Source organism: Ipomoea nil, unplaced genomic scaffold (assembly GCF_001879475.1).
Source record: "Ipomoea nil cultivar Tokyo-kokei standard unplaced genomic scaffold, Asagao_1.1 scaffold2704, whole genome shotgun sequence".
Classification (NCBI taxonomy): domain Eukaryota; kingdom Viridiplantae; phylum Streptophyta; class Magnoliopsida; order Solanales; family Convolvulaceae; genus Ipomoea; species Ipomoea nil.
The window spans coordinates 237,060-257,315 of NW_017619132.1; the positions used below are offsets into that span (position 1 = coordinate 237,060).

At 37.4% G+C, this 20,256-nt stretch overlaps 4 protein-coding genes across 5 annotated transcripts; 2 read left to right on the plus strand and 2 right to left on the minus strand.

Moving 5' to 3' along the window:
- The first annotated feature begins 1,307 nt into the window (after positions 1-1,307).
- LOC109155962 (K(+) efflux antiporter 2, chloroplastic-like) lies at positions 1,308-8,669 on the plus strand. Of its 2 annotated transcripts, none has more exons than XM_019303695.1 (21): positions 1,308-1,549; positions 1,622-3,289; positions 3,448-3,619; positions 3,771-3,861; positions 4,159-4,295; positions 4,403-4,462; positions 4,607-4,726; positions 5,067-5,135; positions 5,263-5,328; positions 5,571-5,660; positions 5,952-6,056; positions 6,145-6,273; positions 6,538-6,747; positions 6,920-7,069; positions 7,190-7,243; positions 7,335-7,393; positions 7,489-7,555; positions 7,630-7,806; positions 8,001-8,057; positions 8,138-8,212; positions 8,307-8,669. In XM_019303695.1, exons 2-21 carry the CDS (start codon positions 1,689-1,691, stop codon positions 8,418-8,420), a joined length of 3,603 nt encoding a protein of 1,200 aa, XP_019159240.1. In that variant the 5' UTR covers positions 1,308-1,549; positions 1,622-1,688; the 3' UTR covers positions 8,421-8,669. The 2 variants fall into 2 exon arrangements, with proteins under 2 accessions (XP_019159240.1, XP_019159241.1); XM_019303696.1 differs by having other exon boundaries at positions 1,308-1,546; positions 1,620-3,289.
- Positions 8,421-19,671, minus strand: LOC109155626 (NAD-dependent malic enzyme 59 kDa isoform, mitochondrial-like; the record flags this gene model as incomplete). The annotated part of the gene is made up of 20 exons (XM_019303250.1): positions 19,446-19,671; positions 18,972-19,068; positions 18,410-18,528; positions 18,147-18,314; positions 17,686-17,814; positions 17,200-17,260; positions 16,893-16,996; positions 16,739-16,822; positions 16,504-16,610; positions 16,300-16,393; positions 15,889-16,005; positions 15,621-15,686; positions 15,333-15,405; positions 15,163-15,249; positions 14,946-15,000; positions 14,792-14,863; positions 14,642-14,704; positions 14,414-14,528; positions 14,250-14,306; positions 8,421-8,519 (listed from the first exon to the last, which is right to left on the minus strand). Coding segments are annotated over exons 1-20 (1,896 nt in total), but the record flags the coding sequence as incomplete, so codon positions are not given.
- On the plus strand, positions 9,713-10,661 carry LOC109155966 (protein Iojap-related, mitochondrial). The gene has a single exon (XM_019303699.1). It carries the CDS (start codon positions 9,748-9,750, stop codon positions 10,330-10,332), a length of 585 nt encoding a protein of 194 aa, XP_019159244.1. The 5' UTR covers positions 9,713-9,747; the 3' UTR covers positions 10,333-10,661.
- On the minus strand, positions 10,782-13,396 carry LOC109155965 (phosphomannomutase). Its single transcript, XM_019303698.1, has 12 exons — positions 13,302-13,396; positions 12,972-13,092; positions 12,561-12,605; positions 12,409-12,475; positions 12,066-12,142; positions 11,935-11,970; positions 11,741-11,796; positions 11,546-11,645; positions 11,337-11,432; positions 11,160-11,249; positions 11,030-11,081; positions 10,782-10,943 (listed from the first exon to the last, which is right to left on the minus strand). Exons 2-12 carry the CDS (start codon positions 13,038-13,040, stop codon positions 10,894-10,896), a joined length of 738 nt encoding a protein of 245 aa, XP_019159243.1. The 5' UTR covers positions 13,041-13,092; positions 13,302-13,396; the 3' UTR covers positions 10,782-10,893.
- Positions 19,672-20,256: the final 585 nt, after the last annotated feature.

Below are 20,256 nucleotides of genomic sequence, written 5' to 3' on the forward strand. Positions count from 1 at the left end.
AATTCCCCAAATTGTGACAAATGTTTTTCATGATTGGTTTATAACAATGTTAAATGTTCTAGATTCTGACGGAATATTATTTGTAGCAGCCATCTTATACGGTATCTGGAGGGCCCGAAACGAAGCAGTCTGGAACGTATGTCTACTGATGCCGAAAAAAATTGTAGTTACAATTGTAGCCACATTGAAGGCCTGGCGGCAGGTGCACACCACTGCCAACATGGCGTCCCCCGCCGCCGGGCGATCTCCACGCCCAACAGCAGCCCCAAGCGGCACTGCCATCATCCCCCATCAACAACGCTCTCCACGGACCAGCTGCCTACACCGGATGCTGGAACTCTCCCACCCCATCCGAAAAGATGCTTCATTGATGCTGGCTACCACCCATCGTCCACGACAGCCGCCACTGGAGCGGTATTATTCAACCATCACGGCGACTATATATCGGCATTATGTGCACCACCGCAAAACTGTTTCTCACCACTTATGGCCGAGGCTATAGCATGCAGAGAAGTGTTATCATGGCTCAAAGGAAGGGAAGAACAATCGGTTAGTCTTTATACAGATTGTCAGACGCTACAGATTTACCTATCGTCAACCGCTATTCATCCACGATCCTATCTTGGTTACGTCTTGGATGACTGCAGAGCCTATATGGCTATGTTTGAATATTGCTCGATTAATTTTATTTCTAGATTGCATAATAGTTTAGCTCATACTTTAGCAGCAACCGCTTTTAATTACACAGTAGCTATGTACTGGGACGATATCCCACCAGACTCTATTTTGATTCATCTATAAATACAACCCATTGGTTGACCTTCAAAAAAATATATATGAAGGGGAGGGGAAATTCAATAAAAAAACACTATCATATTTGTTCAACATTTGTTCTTTAATTTGACATGCTCGCATGAAAATTAACAATTATATTTTATACTCAAAATTCTAAAGCCTAGCTACTCTTTATTGTAATTTTCTACCGAATTTAATATTTACCCCGATTCTATCTTGAATCACATTTCTCTTTTGCAACCATTGAACAACCTATGCACCCCATCCCTCTCAAAACATAACTTGACAATAATGATGTTTACATGACAATTTAAACCTTATAAGAATTTTCCAAAGTTTCACTCCTCATATTCTTTGTATATGTAAAGATCAAAATGGGAGTGGTTCAGAAAATGTTAAATATTTATTTTTATTTTTTTTCCATTAATAAATACACAAGTAAAGAAAGCGTAAAAGGCCAAAAGGGTATATATTGGATAATTGGAATATCCTCTTAACAAAAACTAAATTTCTTTGGTCATCCAAAAAAAAAGGGAAAATAGGCTGTTCACTGAAAATAACAGAACTTATTTTTTTTTTTTTCTCTCTAATATCTCTCTTCTGGAATTCCGCCATTGATTTTCTCTCTCTGCTCGATTCAAATTCGGTTCTTCTCACAGTCAAAAGTCAGTTCAGCTCCCTGTTTTCATTTGCTTATGCATATGAACATACTTCCGGATTAGGAAGAGCAGCTATACTTTGTGGAGGAAAAAAGGTATAATTTTTGATGCTTTCATTAGCTGCCGAGGTAATATTTGTTCTGAAATTCCTGTTTTTCTTTCGCCAGGTGTATGGTTTAAGGTAGATGAAGGACAAAGGTTTTATCTTGGTGAATTTAGAGTAGAGGAGAATAAATGGGCTTTGCGTATTGTCTTCTCCAGCCGTTTGTGGCACACTCTAGTGAAGCTGTGGCTTTTGGAATATTCAATCAACCAAACACGTCCAAGGTTTCAAATATTAAATCTCTGGGAAGTTCAAAATTTTTGTTTAATAGTCTCCCAACAAAGCGTTTAAAGCAAATCACTGCTAGTAGGGACCAAAGTGCACTCAGTTCAAGGTTGTTGTTCAATTGTTATTTGTGCAATTCCAATTCATGTGGGAACATTATCTGCCTAAAGAGATACAGGGGAGTACTATTACCTCGCTGTCAAGGAAATGATTCAGTATCATATGTTAATAATGGTAATGTCAGAGATTCAGATTCCATTGAGAGTGATAGTGATGGAAGCCCAGGTATTGAGACTAATCCCGTTGCAGAAATTAGCAGTTTGAAAGGGGAAAATGAAGAACATAAAGAAGAGGAAGAGGCAGAGGAACCTACTTTGGATGGTTTAAGGGAGCATTTTCAGAAAGCACTCAAGGATTTGGAGGTTGCACGCATTAATAGCACTATGTTTGAAGAGAAAGCTCAGAGGATATCAGAAGCAGCAATACTGTTGAAGGACCAAGCAGCAAATGCCCGCAAAGATGTTAACAATGTGCTCAATAGTATCCGAGAGATAGTAAATGATGAAACTGCAGCTAAAGAAGCCGTACAAAAAGCAACCATGGCACTTTCTTTGGCCGAGGCAAGGCTTCAGGTGGCAATGGACTCATTGGAGGTTTCAAAAGAAAGTATTGGGTCCCAGGAAACATCTGGAGAAAGCAAAGGGGAAGCACCAACTACATCAACAGAGGGCAATGAACTGCTTTTGGCTGCTCACAAAGATATAAGTGAATGCCAGGATTGCTTAGCCAATTGTATTGATGAACTGAGGCAATTACAGAACAGAAAGGAAGAGTTACAAAAGGAAGTAGAAAGGCTGAATGAGGTTGTACATCAAGCAGAAATGAATGTTCTCAAGGCAGAGGAAGATGTGGCAAACATAATGCTTTTAGCTGAGCAAGCTGTTGCTTTTGAACTCGAGGCTACACAGCGTGTAAGTGATGCAGAGATTGCCTTACAGAAAGCAGAAAAGAGCCTAGCAATTTCAAATGTTGATTCCACAGAAGCTACAAATGGACAGGTACTGGGTGAGGGGATTGCTCTTGAGGATGACGTGACTGAGGGAAATCTATCTGATGTTGAAAAGCTAGGGGAGGTGCTACCTGAGGATGCTTGGGTAACTGCAGAACCATTAGCGAATAACCAATTTGATATAACAGGCTATAAGACTGATGAAGCACAGTTATCTGATGAAAGTGACAAAGAAGATGGTGAATTGGATTCAGAGAAATCAAAAAATGTTCAAAGTAAAAAACAGGAATTGCAGAAGGAGTCAGCCAGGGATAGCTCACCAATAAATGCTCCAAAATCCTTATTGAATAAATCATCCCGTTTCTTTTCTGCATCTTTCTTCTCATTTTCTGCAGATGGCGAAGAATTCACACCAGCTTCAGTTTTTCATGGTATTATGGAGTCAGCAAGGAAAGAATTACTTAAATTGGTGGTTGGTTCATTGCTTTTTGGAGCAGGGTAAGAGTGACTGAACCAATTTGGTTTTTTCTTGTGCTATTCTACAGTGGCAGTAACTGTACTAAACCTGCCTGGTTAAGTTTTGACCTTTGCTTCATAAAGTTGCTATCATTTGCCACAGTTGCTGACATTTGATATGCTGCTGAAATCTTTTACAGAATTTTCTTCTATATCAATCGGGCTGAGCAAATTTCTAAGCTATTTCAGCAGCCAGACATCATTACTACTAGTATTGATGAGGTTTCCATAAACACAAAGCCCCTAGTCCGACAAATAAAGAAACTGCCCCTGCAAATAAAGAAACTAATGGATAAGCTTCCTCATCAAGAGGTATGTTCTTACAACACTCATTTTACTTCAGTTGGCTTAAATGCCATCTTTCAATATTTATATTTTTGTTCTGTGTTTTGCAAGTGAGATAGAGATGGCCAGTCTTGGCTTATGAGTCTATCCTTATACTTTAGTTTTCTGCACTATTTAGGTAAATGAGGAGGAAGCTTCCCTTCTTGACATGCTCTGGTTACTGCTTGCAAGTGTTGTATTTGTGCCTCTCTTCCAGAAAATCCCAGGAGGTAGTTAATCTTCTATGTTTAATTCTTCCTGAGGTGGTAACTATCTCACTTATACTGAACATTCCATTGGGTTATCTCTTCTTCATTTTTGCCTTTCACTAGACTGCCTCCTGTTTGTGATTTCTTACTCCAGTCATAGCTCAATTTATTGCGGGTTCTGTAATATGGAACAACTTTATCTTCTGCCAAGAATATCCCTTTCTTAGTGAAAATTCAGACTGCATATTATAGTTTTCATGACCTGGATATATGCTCTGGGAAATTGCCTATTCATAGCGAGTCTGCTGCAATGTTCAGGAAGTCCTGTTCTTGGATACCTGGCTGCTGGAATCTTGATTGGACCTCATGGTCTATCTATTATTCGTCATGTACATGGAACCAAGGCAATTGCTGAATTTGGAGTTGTCTTCCTGCTATTTAATATTGGACTGGAGGTAGGATTTGCAAAGATAGGAAATAGCAGCTATTTTTCTAGGCTATTCTGTTTAACCCTCAGGTAATGATGGGAGTTTCCACCTCTGCTTTGATCTTTACTTGCCAGCTTTCTGTTGAGAGGCTAAGTTCCATGAAGAAGTATGTTTTTGGTTTGGGCACTGCTCAGGTGACTGTTTTATTTTATTATTATTATTATTATTATTATTATTATTATTATTTTTTTTTTTTGGGTCAATATAAGTTGTTACCTTGTTGGTATTTTCTGCCTTTTAACATTGCCTCAATGTTTTATGTGCATAAACAAATGTAGGTGTTAGTGACAGCTGCAGTGGTTGGCTTGATAACTCATGTCGTTGCTGCACAGCCTGGTCCTGCAGCAATTGTCATTGGGAATGGTCTTGCATTATCTTCCACAGCTGTTGTCCTCCAGGTAACGCCTGGTATCTGTTTTGTAGGTCTTGCTGAAGTTACTTGAACATTTTTATCTTTAATTTTTTTTGAATGAAGCTAAACTTTATGGTGTCTCCCTAAAATCACTATGAGCATTCAGGTTTTCACCTCATTTCTTGTTTAAGTAAAATCACTATGAGTATTCAGATTTTCACCTCATTTCTTGTTTAGCTGAAGGTACTTGACCATTTTTTATCTTTAAATTTTTCCCTTAGCCACTTCTGAAAAAAGATTAAAAAAAAAAAAAAACTAGTCAAGAAAAAGGTAGAATGTGTTTCCATTTCAGATCATTTGGAGTGATTGTAGTGGAATACGTGCAGGTGTTGCAGGAGCGTGGTGAAAGTACATCACGACATGGACGAGCCACATTTTCTGTATTACTCTTCCAGGTATTTACATGTTTGGAGAATTTTCTTGATTCTTAAGTGCTATGTATTGATGCATGTCTCTTCTTGCAATTGTGGACTTTGATTCTAATTATTCTAATTTAGCTTATTGGTTTTTATTTTACTTCAGGATTTAGCAGTGGTTGTTTTGCTTATACTGATACCTCTTATTTCACCAAATTCGTCCAAAGGAGGGGTAATTTCCTTTTCTCTGAAGTTTTTGGTTTATCTACTGAAGGCTCCTTTCTGAGTTCTTCAGTTTTTCCATGCTTATATCCTTCATGCTATAGTCTGATCAACTGTCTAAATTAATATTTTCTTCTAGTTTCCACATCATCATTACAGTCTTTACAGAACTTATGGTTGTTGTAACTTTTATTATCACCTTTTTTATGCTGCATGCTGCCTCATTTGCTTATCAAATTATGTGGTTCTCAGGTTGGTTTCCAGGCCATAGCTGAAGCCCTTGGAGTAGCTGCTGTCAAGGCAATTGTGGCTATTACTGCCATTATTGCTGGTGGGCGATTGGTAAGCTTATGAATATTGAAAATTCTGGGACTTCAGTCATCTCTATGCAGTTTTTTTTTTTGTTGTTGCTGATCCTGCTACATTATAGAAAGTTCTTGTGAATGTTTATTTTCAAAGAAAATTCTAAGAGGTATTTAATTTCCACTAACTGTAATTTCTGAATTCTATGGATTTTTATTTTTTTTTCTTTCCTTCATATAGAGTTTGATGTTTGTGAGTTATAACCCATAGGCTTCAATGTATCTCATAGATCTTAGAACTTTTCCCTTATGGTTTTTCAATAATCTGCAGCTGCTTCGGCCAATTTATAGGCAAATTGCGGAGAATAAAAATGCAGAAATATTTTCTGCTAATACACTGCTTGTAATTCTTGGCACTAGCCTCCTAACTGCCAGGGTAGGTGTCATCTATTCTTCTTGTATTGATTCATTCATTGGGAATTTGTTGTCGAGGCATTAATGTCATATTCAATGTTGATCAACAGGCTGGCCTTTCTATGGCTTTAGGTGCATTTTTGGCCGGTTTACTTCTTGCAGAGACTGAATTTTCACTACAGGTTGAATCAGATATTGCTCCATACCGTGGCCTTCTATTGGGTCTCTTTTTCATGACGGTAGGTTTTCATTTGCATATCCAAAAGTACATTTCATGTCACTCTGTGCTGTTTGACCATTTGCCCTCCTTCGGTCTAGCCTTCTTGCTTTTTGTAATGATTTCATGCAATGAAATCTCATTCCTCTGCCACTATAGTTTTCCTGATGCAGCTGTGGCACTCTTACAAAATTCAACCAGCTTTGTTCTGAGCTAAATATATTTTTCCGGCATCTGATGGTATGAACTATGGCTTCATAACAACATATTTGGTTTTTGCTTCTAGGTTGGAATGTCCATTGATCCCAAGCTTCTCGTTTCAAATTTCCCAGTTATTATGGGTTCACTTGGTCTTCTAATTGGTGGAAAAACAGTATTGGTTGCTTTAATTGGTCGGCTTTTTGGCATTTCAATTATATCTGCAATAAGGGTGGGACTCCTACTGGCTCCAGGTGGAGAGTTTGCCTTTGTTGCTTTTGGAGAAGCTGTTAACCAGGTTTTCTTTATTCATTTCCTAATTCATATTTGTTTTGACAATGAAAATACAATTATTTTAAACTTCGTCACCATGTGCTGCATCCAAGTTCCTGTAATATTGCTTTTGCTATTCACAAAGGACATCACATGAGAATAGTTCTTTTTTTTTTTTTTTTTTTGGTTGGCTTCAGGGAATAATGTCTCCCCAGCTTTCATCTCTGCTGTTCCTTGTAGTGGGTATTTCAATGGCATTAACGCCATGGCTGGCTGCTGGAGGCCAATTAATAGCGTCTCGTTTCGAGGTTCATGATGTGCGAAGTTTGTTACCTGTGGAAAGTGAGGTGAAGCATCTAAACCTTTCGCTAGTTGAACTGATAACTTCATCAACTTCTGTTATTCTCTTAGCAGTATACTAATACTGTACAGGAGCACTGTTTGAAAATTTTGTTTGCATTTTTCAGACAGATGATCTGCAAGATCATATTATTATTTGTGGATTTGGACGTGTGGGTCAGGTGTTGTACTTTCTTCCTTTTAGTTCATTATATTAATTTGTTATATAGCTTGATACGTCCCTCCCAGTTTTTAATTGTGTCTTTATTGCAGATCATTGCACAGCTTCTATCTGAACGACTGATTCCTTTTGTTGCTCTTGATGTTAGAAGGTATCATTTAAAGTCTCTCTACTTTTTTCATCTGCTTCAATTGTTTCTGCAAGGATTGTAATCATCAAATGTTTCTCGCTTTTCAATGTTTTCAGTGATCGAGTTGCAATTGGACGTGCACTTGATCTTCCCGTATACTTTGGTGATGCTGGTAGCCGAGAGGTAAAGCTAACGAGAAAACATAGTTTTAATTCAAGGAGACCCCGCTGCTAAAGTTATATTTTTTTCTCTCTTAGGTACTCCATAAAGTCGGTGCTGAAAGAGCTTGCGCTGCTGCAGTAACATTGGATAGCCCCGGTGCAAATTACAGAACTGTTTGGGCCCTGAACAAGCATTTCCCCAACGTAAAGACATTCGTACGTGCTCACGATGTTGATCACGGCCTCAACTTGGAAAAGGCTGGAGCAACAGCGGTATCTCTCTCTCTCTCTCTCTCTCATGTTATCTTTTTAATCTGTTTTTATGTTTCAACAGATTCCGCTTCCCTGTGTTTGCATGAATTCATGATTTTTGCACTAAAAACCTTTCGTCCTTTACTAACGTCTCCACAAGCAATAAGAAAATTTCACTCATGTAGATCATAAGTTTTGGTCTATAATGTTCATAGGTTGTGCCAGAAACCTTGGAACCAAGTCTACAGTTGGCTGCTGCAGTCCTTGCACAAGTAAGTAGTTGCAACACCAGAGCTATATATATTTGCACCTTTCCATGTCACGACTTCTCTAACATTTTCTCGGTTTTCAGACTAAACTGCCGATGTCAGAGATAGCAGCAACGATCAACGAGTTTCGGTCCCGACACCTATCTGAGCTAGCCGAGGTATCACAGTGTTTTCACCGCCTGCTTTTACATTCAAGATATATTATACCTTTTTCTACTACTAGACCACATAATTCTTCTTGTATCACTGCAGTTATGTCAAACCACCGGAAGCTCTCTTGGGTATGGATATTCTGGGGTTGTGAATAAAACCAAACCTCAATCCTCAGACTTCTCAGATGAACCAGAAGGTACACTGGCGATATAAACCATTTGTTTTGCCAAGACGAACATGGAGAAAACAGCATAAACAATTGTATACTCTACTTCTTCCCATGCTATAACTGTACAGGAAATTAGCAGCAAACTTTTTGGTAAATTTTGCACATCTTTCTGTAATCTTACATTCTCATCTTATAGACGCCCTTCAACCTTTGCACATTACTTGTAAAGAAAGATGAACACATGCCCACTAATTGGAATGTGATTACACAATGATTAATTACACTTAACCTCACATCACTAAACTATCGCAATGGAATGGTAGAAAGTGTGTACTTAATTGAGCATTTCAAGAAGTCGCTGGTCAGCCATCTGTTAATGCAACTGCAAAGTCAAAAGTTCTAACTCTGGTAAAGAACTTTTCAACGAGTAAGAGTTGAGAAACACAACCATTGTATCTTGAAGCATTTTATGCAAAGTTGGGATAACAACTTTTTAAAATGTTTTTAGAGCTTTTGTACATAGAATATAATCTTTAATAGGCTTGTTAGTTGTTATTAGGAAATGTGCTTGCATTATCCTAGGTGTGCATTAAGTAAACTTTGTTTCTGTGTAGTAATCTACAAACTATAAAAAAGATGTCGATCGAGAAGGTATTATTAACCATAATCATTAATATTTTTATATTGTTTAGTACAAATATTAATAATACGAGTACTATGTAGGAGGGTAAATGAATCGAATCGAGTCAAATATCTCACTATTCGATTCGAATTTGACTATATATTCGAATATTCGTATTCGTTTAATATTTGAATATCAAATTTGATTCGTATTCGATTCGACCAGTTTATTTTAATATACTCGATTTGACTCGAATATTTGAATTCGAAATGCCTAATTTAATTTTTTACAAAAATTTTCCAATAAATTAAGATAAAATGTAATGAAAATTTATATTTAAATAGCATAAAATATTCAAATATATTCGAATACTATTCAAATCGAATACACTCTAATTCGTATTCGTATTTAAAAAGTATTCGAATCGAAAAAAATATTCGAATTCAGATTCGTATTTGAAATATTCGAATTCAAATTTGAATCACGAATCAAATTTTTTTTATTTGATTTGTTTACACCCCTAGTACTATGATATTGGTGTAGATAATAAATTAATAATATCAAAGTGTGTAAATATTATGACACCATAAAAAGTCAAATATCTCAATGTAATTATACTTAAACTTTGGTAATTTTCATATTAAAATTCAAAAGATAAAGTGCAAAGTAGGAAAAAAGTTCATTTTCTCGAACTCTCACCCTAATATAAAACGACAAATCTTCGTTTCACCATCCGTGGCAGTAATGCAATGTGGTCGGTTCTAAGGTCTCGAGCTCTCTCACCTTGCTGCAAGCAGCTAGGGTTTTGCTCCACCGTTGTCAATCGTTCTCTATGTTCCTCCGCCGCGGAAAGCAAGCTTATTAACGGCGGCGGAGAGTTGCTGAAGCTGGAGGAGGTGGAGAAAATCCTCACCGATGTTAAGGCCGACAACATCCAAGTCATTCCGATTCCGAAGCACGACTTCGCCGATTATATGGTCATCGCCACCGGAAGATCAGCCTGGCACGTAAGGAATATCGCTCAAGCTTTGATTTACAAGATGAAGCAAAAGCAGAAAGGAGCGAAAAGAATGCTGTTGCCGAGCGTGGAAGGGCAAGAGGGAGGGAAGTGGATTGTTATTGATTCCGGCACCTTGATAATTCACGCTCTCGACGAGAAAGTGAGAACTTATTACGATTTGGAGAGGCTTTGGGCCACAGATGATGCATCAAATAGCGTCGAGGATCAGATTCAGAAGCAGGATCAAGACCAGGCTTTGGCCAAGGCTTTCGTGAAGATTCGTCCCAAGAATAATTCTAAGAAACGCCCAAAGGCAATCGTGCCGGGCGCTTAATCATCAGTGAAATCGATCGATTGCAGAAGTGATCTCCACGGCTGAAATTTCTGTTCTTTACTTGCATTCTGAAGATTCTTGTGCTGCGAATTTCATTGAATCTTTGCTTGAGCTAATATTTTCTATTTTCTATACCAGAAAGGCAGAAAGAAACCCAATTGAGCTGATAAGTTTTACAAATTTGGAATTATGAATAGCTAGACTGTTGTTTTTAATTGTATCAAATTTGTGGTCTGTGTTGCTCGATGTTGGGGTTCTATTTTTGCTGTGATCTGAGCGATCAAAGTTTGATGTTGTGCCTAAATCCAAGGGATTTGATGTTTTGCATTGAATTTGATTGCTTGAATGCTACAGAAATCTAAGCATTGTCCAGTAGAGATCAGCCAGAAATATTTGTAAAGACAATCACCTTTTATTGCAATTGGAATGTAATCTATGCTTAATGTTGGAAATGAAAGACAAATTCAAAGCTTTTATTTAGAGCACAACATGGTTTGCTTTACAAACAAATACATAACATTACAATTCAAATGCATTGAATATTGCAACTGCTTGATGAAATCACAGGAAAACGTCTCTGCATTGCTTTGCTGTATCATCTGGGCTAGTAACTGGCAAGAAAAACAAAGCAATGAACTTGTAAGATTGCTCAAATCCAGTGTAATGAAACTCAGATTCAAGAACATATAGATCTGACCTGTGTGCCCCACAGTTCTCTCAGATTCAAAAATCTCATAGTCATTTCCACCCTGTACAGAAGCTCATATTGATCATTGAGATAAAAGGCTGAAATAGTCAGTAATTGCTGCAATGGAAACTAATGTTACCTTATATGTTTTGTCTCCGAAAAAATGGATTTCATTGAACTCATCAAGGTATCTCAAGCAATATGTCTTGTCCCATCCTCGAGGGAAAACCTGTAACAGAATCATCTTCTGAGCTCTGACTTGAAACTTTACTGATCAATAATTCATTAAGCACAAGGAAATAGTCACTAGTGTTACATCAAAGCTAATTTGGCCCCCGATGGAAAAAGTGAGGTTGAGGTGAGCAAATTTTTCTCGAAGGACTGATACCATCTGTTCACGGATCTTGTTAACCTGAACATGTTTCACCAATTAGACAAATCAGATCAACTAAATCCACCAATTCTTTTGGTTAGAGATGTAAACGTGAAGCTATTATAGTAGTGGTTTATACACTCATACAGTACCTTATCATATTGTTCAAACTCATCTCGCTCTTCCTGGCTACAATTCCTACCAATTGGTGACACATTAAGCATGCCACTGCGGAACTCAATGAATGTTCCCCTACAAGGAAGGAAAGGGAGGAGAAAAGTTTAAGTCTGAGAAGTTTCTGAGCAATGTTTAGCACTTCTTTTTGGATTGAATTTTCTTCTGCTCACCTTTTTATTGGGATATCCAAGTCAGCAATATAGTGGAGAGTAAAGTTAATGAATTCCTGCATTCATAGTTTGCAGTACACAGTCATGATAAAGCAATAAACCCAAGAAGGGCTTCCTTCTTACTATCTTGCATTGCCTCACACAATGAAGACTGTTTGGACACAAATATTGCAGTTTTTGGCACAAGCACTTACCTTGAGTTTTTCATCCCCAAGAAAAGACTTCAAGCTCTGCAAATGTGGAATTATATAATCAGCGAGATATCAAATGTGAAATAAGAAGGAAAACACAAGATTAAAAGTTAGATAGAACTCTTTAACATCACCTGTGTTCCAATTAGCTTCCCATCCTTGTGCGCCACCAGTCCATTCTCAGAGAATACATAATCATAATCATTTATAGCTGCAAAAATATATTACACTTAATCATAGAAAAATCAGTTTGATAAAGTCTACCATAATAAAAATAATAATAACACAAACAAAAAAGAGAGATAATTAAAAAGAATATAAAAAAAGAAAAGGCATCTGTGAATGCAATAGTATGTAGTTACAGTTTTTCTGCACAAAACATCCAACCAAACCAGATTTGTTCCTGTGCTTATATTAATCAGCAAGAAGCTCTATTCATAATCAATCCGAATTCTGGAAAAGGTAATTAAAGCTAACCAGAGCTGCCAAGCTGTTCCGATATCTTAACAAGATCTGAACCTCCAACAACACCAACTGTGACTACCTGCCAGTAGCCAAAACCTTTAAGCAGAAAGCATTTTATGTTCAGCTAACCTATTATGAAGACTAATCTAGTAAAAATTCTCTACCTTTCTTAGTTCCTGCATGAATTCCAACATTTTCGTAGTAACCACCTGAAATTAAAGTAAAGTTAAAAAAAAAAAAAAAACATGCAGTGGTGATTGACAGTAAACTTGAATTACTTTGCTGCATATGTAAAAGTTAGTACAATATTGGAAAGTAATTGATCACTAATACATGGCAATACATAAAAACTCAAAACAGATTGGCATAGTCTTCTTTGTTCCAAAAATTAAATACTCCGTAATAACTTAAACTCAGTTTCACTTGATTAATTGAGCTAACCACAGCAAAATCTATCTCAAGTAGCCGGTAATTGAGAATTTGAGATCGTTCGAAGGTCTATGCAGAAGGTAATAGATTAACAGATAATGGAAGACTAGCAATCAAAGTTAGATATAAGAAACTCAGGCCCGTACCTTTCTCGGAGCAGTAAGCGTACCGTCGACATCGAACAGAGCAATCAAACCAGGCTTCCTTGCAGCCATTGGATCCAAAGTCGTCAGCGTTGAATCCGGAACCTTCAATCTGCAACAGCGACTGCAAATCAACGCAAGAACAGATCACTAAGTTCATAATGCACATTGCAAACATATATAGAGGACACGCAACGCCAGCCCGAAAGGTCACAAAAAAAGTAAATTCAACTCCGCCGGAAACTCAGGTAAACAAATCCACGGCGCCATTACCAAACAAATTTGCTAGCTAGCAATAGGAAAAGTGAGATAGTGCGTGAAGGAATGGCTTACTTGCGTAAAGTCCGCGAGTAATGCGGGCAAAAGGGAAAGAGCTTAGCCGTGAGTGAGAGGAAGTGTTGCAAATCTGAGATGGAGCATGTGCTGTTCTGTTCTTGAAGCGTAAGGTATTTATAGCATTTGGTGGTGGATCGCGGGTGAGTCGTGAGTGGCTGCCATCCTGTGCTGTGTAATATTCACTTAAAGCTATTACTCACACTTTACTAACACTCAAACATGTTAGAAATTGGAGATCGGTTAAGTTGGTCAGATAATGGCTCCAAGTTCAACTTTTTATGAGAATTGTCTATTGACTTTAATTTGAACTAATTAGTTATAGACAACTTAAATATTTACTTAAATTGGTTATTTGTCATTTGTCAGTTAAAATTATAAGGCTGGTGTAGGCCTTTATTAGAGTAAGAGTGAGTCGAATCTGAATCTAAATGATATACAAGTCAAACGTTTCTTTGAATAAGAATGTCAAATTTGAATTAATTTCAACCTCTTCAAATCCTCAAAATCAATTCCCAATTTTAAAAAACACACACACAAGAGATGTAGGTCCACAAGTATCTTTAGAAGGCATATGCCATTATGCCTTGTGTCAATGGTTTGGTGGTTTTATGTGAAGCAGTGAAGAAGAAGCCAAATGAAAGGAAATCACATAGGAAATTCCTCTTTATTGGATATTGGAATGAAACAAATTGTAAGCCAAGGACCAAGCTTAGAAAAATAGCATAAAGTTTACATTTGACTAAAAAATAAAAAATAAAAAATAAAAAATGAAAAGACTTGGATGTAAGAAAAAACTACAAATACTACTTGCACCTTCTTGTTTCATACTACATTATAGACCTAAAAAACGTGCTAAAAACGCACAACTGACCGCTGAACCCAGCTCGAGTCTCAAAGTGGTAGGGATACCAGATGCGGGAAGAATGTGGTTCAATCATCGTTAACAAGAGGACTGTAAACTGGATACCACATATTGCACCTTACATGTTCAACACTCTCCTCCTGCGTTCATCAACATTAAGCAAATGAGTAAAACTGTCAGTTTTCTTCTTTACAAGCTAAACACGCGTAGGGAATGAATGAATCAAATCTGGAATTCAATATTATACCTCTGACATGTGTTCTAGCTCTTTCCTCCCCACGTCGCGATATCCTTCCGCGAGTTCTTCAGAAACAGCTGCTCGCAAAACAGCAGCGCCAACCTCTGCTGTAATGTCCCTTATGCTACACAGTTATATATGGCAGAAATGTCAGTCAGATATAGCCAATTGCATTGCATTGCAGACACCATGAATAATCATAATATCGTATATTGCAGGTTTAAGGTGATTACTTACTTGTTAATTGATGGATACAAGATTCCCTGTTTGACTTCATCGTCTGACATATAAGAAGCAAGGCTGCAGAGTAAAAAAGAAAAAACTAGTGAGTGTGTTTATAAAGCTCGAGAAGGATGAGTGATGGAACGAAGAAGAATCAATATGTACCGCTCGGCAGCTGCTTCCAGCATTGTATCAGAAATATGTCTTGCACCAGAAAGGAGAGCTCCCAAACCGATCCTGAAAAGCATGAAAATCGTTGAGTTGTTTGAGGAATAACAGAGTATGGTTTTCACGTAATGAGATGAAAATCAGTACGTACCCTGGGAAGAGGTACATATTATTTGCTTGATTTACGTGACCAACTTTTCCATTTCCTGACGACCACATCAAAAACATACAGATAGTGAGGTAACAAGATCAACAAGCCCAAGAAAAAATGACCACAGCACTATTGTTCTATTGTTATAGCTAGAGGCATTAAAGAAAAATCCCCAGATACTATCAAAAGACGTATCACAAAAGTAGCAAGAACCTACCCAAGTCAACATTGTCAAAGGGGCTCCCGCTACCAAACACAATATTTCCACCAGCATACTTAAAAGCATCGGCAGCAGTGCATTCAGCTGTTCCAAGCCAAGCAAATGCAAAACCCCTAAGTCAAGTGAAAATAGAAGAGTATATATGCACGAAAGGCACTGAGACGAACCATTAGTTGTGGGATTTGACATCGCAAAGATAGCAGGTTTAGAGGAATCCGACTCACGCATTGCCCTTAGCACCTGATTGATTGTTAATGCAACAAATTACAAAGATTTCATTATGATTTGCAGCAGGAATTCCAATCAAAATTTGTTGAGCTAAGAAAATTAAGGTAGAATAATGCATCGGTTTGAAACCACAAAACCAAGTTCCAAATTTCCTACCTTGCAACATACAAGAGAATAAAGAAAAGTAATGAATGGTGCAAAAAGCATGGTAAATATGGATGACACACCTCCTCAGTGAAGATACCACCCACTCCAGACAAACCAAGAAGCACATGAGGCTTAACCTTTTTAACCTGCATAAGCATAAAAGGTACTGATAAATTTTAAGGATGAGAGTAGGTTTCCTGGGGTTATATTGTCCAACCACATTTATCCATAGCACACCAATACAAGCTAACGATTAATGTGTGTGTATATATATATATATATATATATATATCCCATTCTAAACTAGCAAAAAGTATACATGCCACCGAAATTTATCAGTAAACTCACCACTTCAGCAAGACTTGCACCTTCATGAAGTCCTATGCTCTTGATCTCATGCTGGGCCGCTTTAGCAAAAGGAAAAACAGCTGGATCAAGGTCCTGCCTCTCTTCTGTGATAAGACCCTGCATCAGCACCCATAGTCTCTCAAATAAACAGAAGAAAAAATATATATATCAAAAGAAAATGGGCAAGCATGACAAAAATGGCGTACTGTCACATTCATTTTTTGATTTGCATCTTTGACTTTTTACTAATCTCCGATTGCTTATATAATTATGTTTTACATTATGACAAAATGAAGAATACTAGCTTTTGGAAGTCTATGAAATTTCAGATAGTATTCATAGTACGCAAAGAGCACAAAGCATCAATACATTTACAGATACAGAACACATGCTATATAAGTAGATTATTACGTTCTTATCCACAACAAAAAAGTGGGGATTCGCTGATGGCCCTGACATTCTCGAAACAGCCTGCATTGCCATGTTCAGAACACCAAGCCCTGCACTGAATCAAGAGAAAGAAGGACAAAATAAGAAAATGTAGCATGAGGCTTCCATTGAAAACATAGATCATATGAACAAGGGAATCTTTTTAGTACTTGTATTTTAACCTACCTTCCGGCTCCAACCACAACTATTTTTTGATTGGCAAAATCAGTTAATGGTCGACCCTGCGCTCTAACAGTCCCTAACAGACCAGCTAGAGCAACACCAGCAGTTCCCTGCAAAACAAGAATATTAAAATAAATGTTGACATAGGAGATGCCCAAGGAAAGGAGACCCAATGATTAGCAAACTCTGTATGTTTGTTTTACTGTTATCAGAGAGATACTGCAAAATCAAGAACTACCTGTACGTCATCATTGAACATGCAAAGCCTTTTCCGATAGCGATGTAGAGTCTCAAATGCCCACTTTGCTTGAAAATCCTCAAACTGATGACATTTTGCATAGCATTAGTATTACAATTGAACATGACAAGTCAAACTTCAAAAGAAAATAGACCTGCACAATAGCCTTTGGCCAACGAGCATGAATAGCTTCCACCAATTCATCAACTATGGATAAATATTCTTCTCCTTCTAACCTATGCTGCCGCAATCCCAGATCTAAAACACAATCAAATACCAACTATTAGAAACTATGATAGAAACTATGATCTATGCAAAAGAGAAAGGTTGTCCAGCAGTTGAAAGTTAGACAAAAAGATACCAGTTCAAATGGAAAGAAACAAATAAAAACAGGTCAGAAAAGAAGGTGAAGGAGTAAAGGACTAATATGTAAGAGCATTATAGTCTCAAGGGTTACTCACATAGAGGGTCTTCTAGAAGCTTATGATTGTTTGTTCCAACATCAAGCATAATAGGAAGTACCTACCAGATATTGCAGAAGGAAGGTACTTGAGCAGGAAAAATGTACAAATATATTTGCAAAGTGGCATGGCAAATGAAATAGAGCCTCACCGATCAAACGTAAATTTGTATCTAACAGAACCACACTGCTATGATCTTCTAGTCTGGTTAATCATAGTACTATTAAATTTAATGTTTTTAGTCCATTGTGCTAAAGGCATAAATATAACTACTCCAAAATCAGCAGAACAATATAATAGTTAAACTATCATTAATTGATCATAGACAGTAGTTTGTTTTATGTTGACAGATTTCCACCATGAGATGGATATATGCCCATGTTATAGACACCTCAAGGGCATAGATATGGGCATGCAAAAGTAGTTGCACATATCACATGCATGTCTGTGTGAAATAGCATGTAAAGTATACACAGAGGGACATACTCTTCGGGGATTGATGCCAGCAGCTGCAACATACATATCAAGTTTGCCAATTGGTATGCCAATCCCCTGAACTCCAAGATCACCTAGACCAAGAATGCGACTTCCATCTGTCAGCACAATCATGTCTACCTGCAACCCAGCAAAGGAAATAGTAATGTATTTGCTGAACAAAAAGCAATTACAGGAAGTTTAGCCATCATATCAGACAGTGAGAATAGTTCTTCATCTTAGGCATACAGAAGCAAAAAGACAACCTTGCAAGTTGCAATAGCAGAGTGATTTTTTATGCACCATAATTTTCAAAAACAGAACTCCCATTTCAAGTTTTATGGAATGCAGAAGAACACTAAAAGTCTTTTGATTTATACTGTTATGCATTCAATAAATCAGATAATATGTGAGTTTAATATATGAATGAGTTACTAATAAAGCAATTTGTAATTGCAAGGTTCACTTAGTACCTGATCAGAAGGCCAGTTATAGATCATAGAGATCATCTCTCCCTTATCTTTGGCACTGAAATACATCCCACGTGGGCGTCTGAACAACCCTGAGTAATTTTGGCATACCAATCCTACAGTTGGAGTGTACACAATAGGAGCAAAATCATTGATGTTATCAATAAGAACCTGAAAAAAAAAAAGAAGGAAATGAAGCAATTGTAGGGTGACATTAATTTGATAACTGCTTACTATTTACAAGCACCATATGTAACCAAACTTACTCGGTAGTACAATGTCTCATTTCTGTCATGAAGTCGGTTTAAGATCCTCCATTTCGCCAGTGACACATCACCCTCCGAATGACCGAGAGTTTTTTTTTCAAGCGAGTGAAATGACTCCACTATCAATGCAAATAAACATCAGGCATACTTTTGTGAGCAAGTAATTAAGAAATAGGAAGATACTCCACAATAGAAAAAGAAATAAGTTCTATGCAGTTTGAGAATAACCAATCAGGTGGCTTCTTCTATGTGAAAATTAGAGAATAAGTTCTTTTATGGTTTTATGCAAAAACTTATGCACAAAAGAAGAAAGATAGAAAAATAGAAAAGATCTGTACGTGTGCCAAAAAGTGGGCACCAAGTTGTTGTCCACTTGCTCAATTGACCATAAAAAATTCACCAAACTACATTTATTTGATTTTAAGAACCTTTTTTTCTCTCTCAAATAAACAATTGGCAAGTAGCAAAGCAACCAAAAGTCACTTTCAACTGGATGATGTCCCAACTCACAAAACATCACATTTTGTAACAGGAACACAGTTACATAAACTATTGAACTTACTGAAACGTGAATATTGATGTTCGAATGATATAACACGAGGTGGGAGAAGACCACGAAGGCCCAGTCGATCTCGTTCAGTTATCGGGAAACCTGTATCCTGTTTTTGAGAAAACTCAGCCATTAGTGCTACTTTTCAGCTCAGAAATGAAGAATAGTAATTCTAGGATTAAGATCTACTGACGACGCATAGCTTTAAGCTCTATCAAACTCCACACGAAACAGACAAGAACATCAAACATGAAGACGACGGTATTAACACTTCACTCAAAACATTGACATAAACCATGATTACATAACCCTCGCTGGCAGGGAATTTTCGCTGAGACGACAGATCAAAAAAATAATAGAAATCAAATTGCTTAAACCTTGATGTATGTGCGTGCGTGTGTATATCGTAAAAACACGACATTTTATTGTGCTTAAGGTTATACTGACAGACATTGAAAGCTAAAAAAGGGAAGGAAGAATACAGACCTTGTTGAACCAGGGATCATGGAGAATATCAGCGCCGCGCTTGTGGACGATACAGGGTCCAGGGATCGCGGTGGTGAACGGCCGCGATCGACCGAGACGCGACGCTGCATATCCCAACGCTTTCCACATTGTGAGTTAATTGTGCGTCCTCAAACTCCAACCTCACGGGCTCACGCCTTCTACCAACCCTCCCACTGCTATTTATAGTTTCATTCGATAATGTGGTTTCCTGAATGCAAAAAATCGTCGCCGTCAGTTGCCTTTTCCTTTTCCTTTACCTTTTTTTTTAAAAAAATAAAAATAAAAATAAAAAGTTTGGATTTTCATTATCATTTATCAGCGTGCATATATTCATGGAAAGTTGCCGAGTCAAAGCAGTCGAGACGATGAAATATGGAAGGTGCTGCCCGGGATTCGATGGGCAGCTGACAGCGTGTTGGAGATCGTTGGATCGACCATGCTACTAGATTGGACTATTGGAGGGTCAGATTTGAACACCAACTATTTATTAAAGCTGCCCGGGAAGATGGCGGGCAGAACTCAGAAAGGGTAAGGGAATGGAATTTTGGCAATTTATGTTGCACAAGCTTTAGGCAAGGCTAAGAATATATTCCATTTTTTTTTAGGAAGAAAGAAATTTGTAATCACTGTTAAGAGTGTGTGCTGAATCATACTAGTATATAATAATTCATAAATTATATAGAAGACGTAAACACACATTATAAAGACGATATGCAACGGGTTTTATCAAGAATATATATTTCATTCTTTTAGATATAGGCTATACTAGTAATCTCGAATTATCTTTTTT

What these genes read in the sequence shown, in the direction of transcription:
- LOC109155965 (XM_019303698.1), bottom strand. Translation starts at nt 13,040, where the DNA reads ATGGCTGCAAGGAAGCCTGGTTTGATTGCTCTGTTCGATGTCGACGGT. An exon ending in CGCTTACTGCTCCGAGAAAG is followed by an intron (nt 12,606 to 12,971) that starts GTACGGGCCTGA and finishes CTTTAATTTCAG; the next exon opens with GTGGTTACTACGAAAATGTT. An exon ending in TTGGGGATGAAAAACTCAAG is followed by an intron (nt 11,797 to 11,934) that starts GTAAGTGCTTGT and finishes CTATGAATGCAG; the next exon opens with GAATTCATTAACTTTACTCT.
- LOC109155966 (XM_019303699.1), top strand. Translation starts at nt 9,748, where the DNA reads ATGTGGTCGGTTCTAAGGTCTCGAGCTCTCTCACCTTGCTGCAAGCAG.
- LOC109155962 (XM_019303695.1), top strand. Translation starts at nt 1,689, where the DNA reads ATGGGCTTTGCGTATTGTCTTCTCCAGCCGTTTGTGGCACACTCTAGT. An exon ending in GTTGCTCTTGATGTTAGAAG is followed by an intron (nt 7,394 to 7,488) that starts GTATCATTTAAA and finishes CAATGTTTTCAG; the next exon opens with TGATCGAGTTGCAATTGGAC. An exon ending in ACCTATCTGAGCTAGCCGAG is followed by an intron (nt 8,213 to 8,306) that starts GTATCACAGTGT and finishes GTATCACTGCAG; the next exon opens with TTATGTCAAACCACCGGAAG.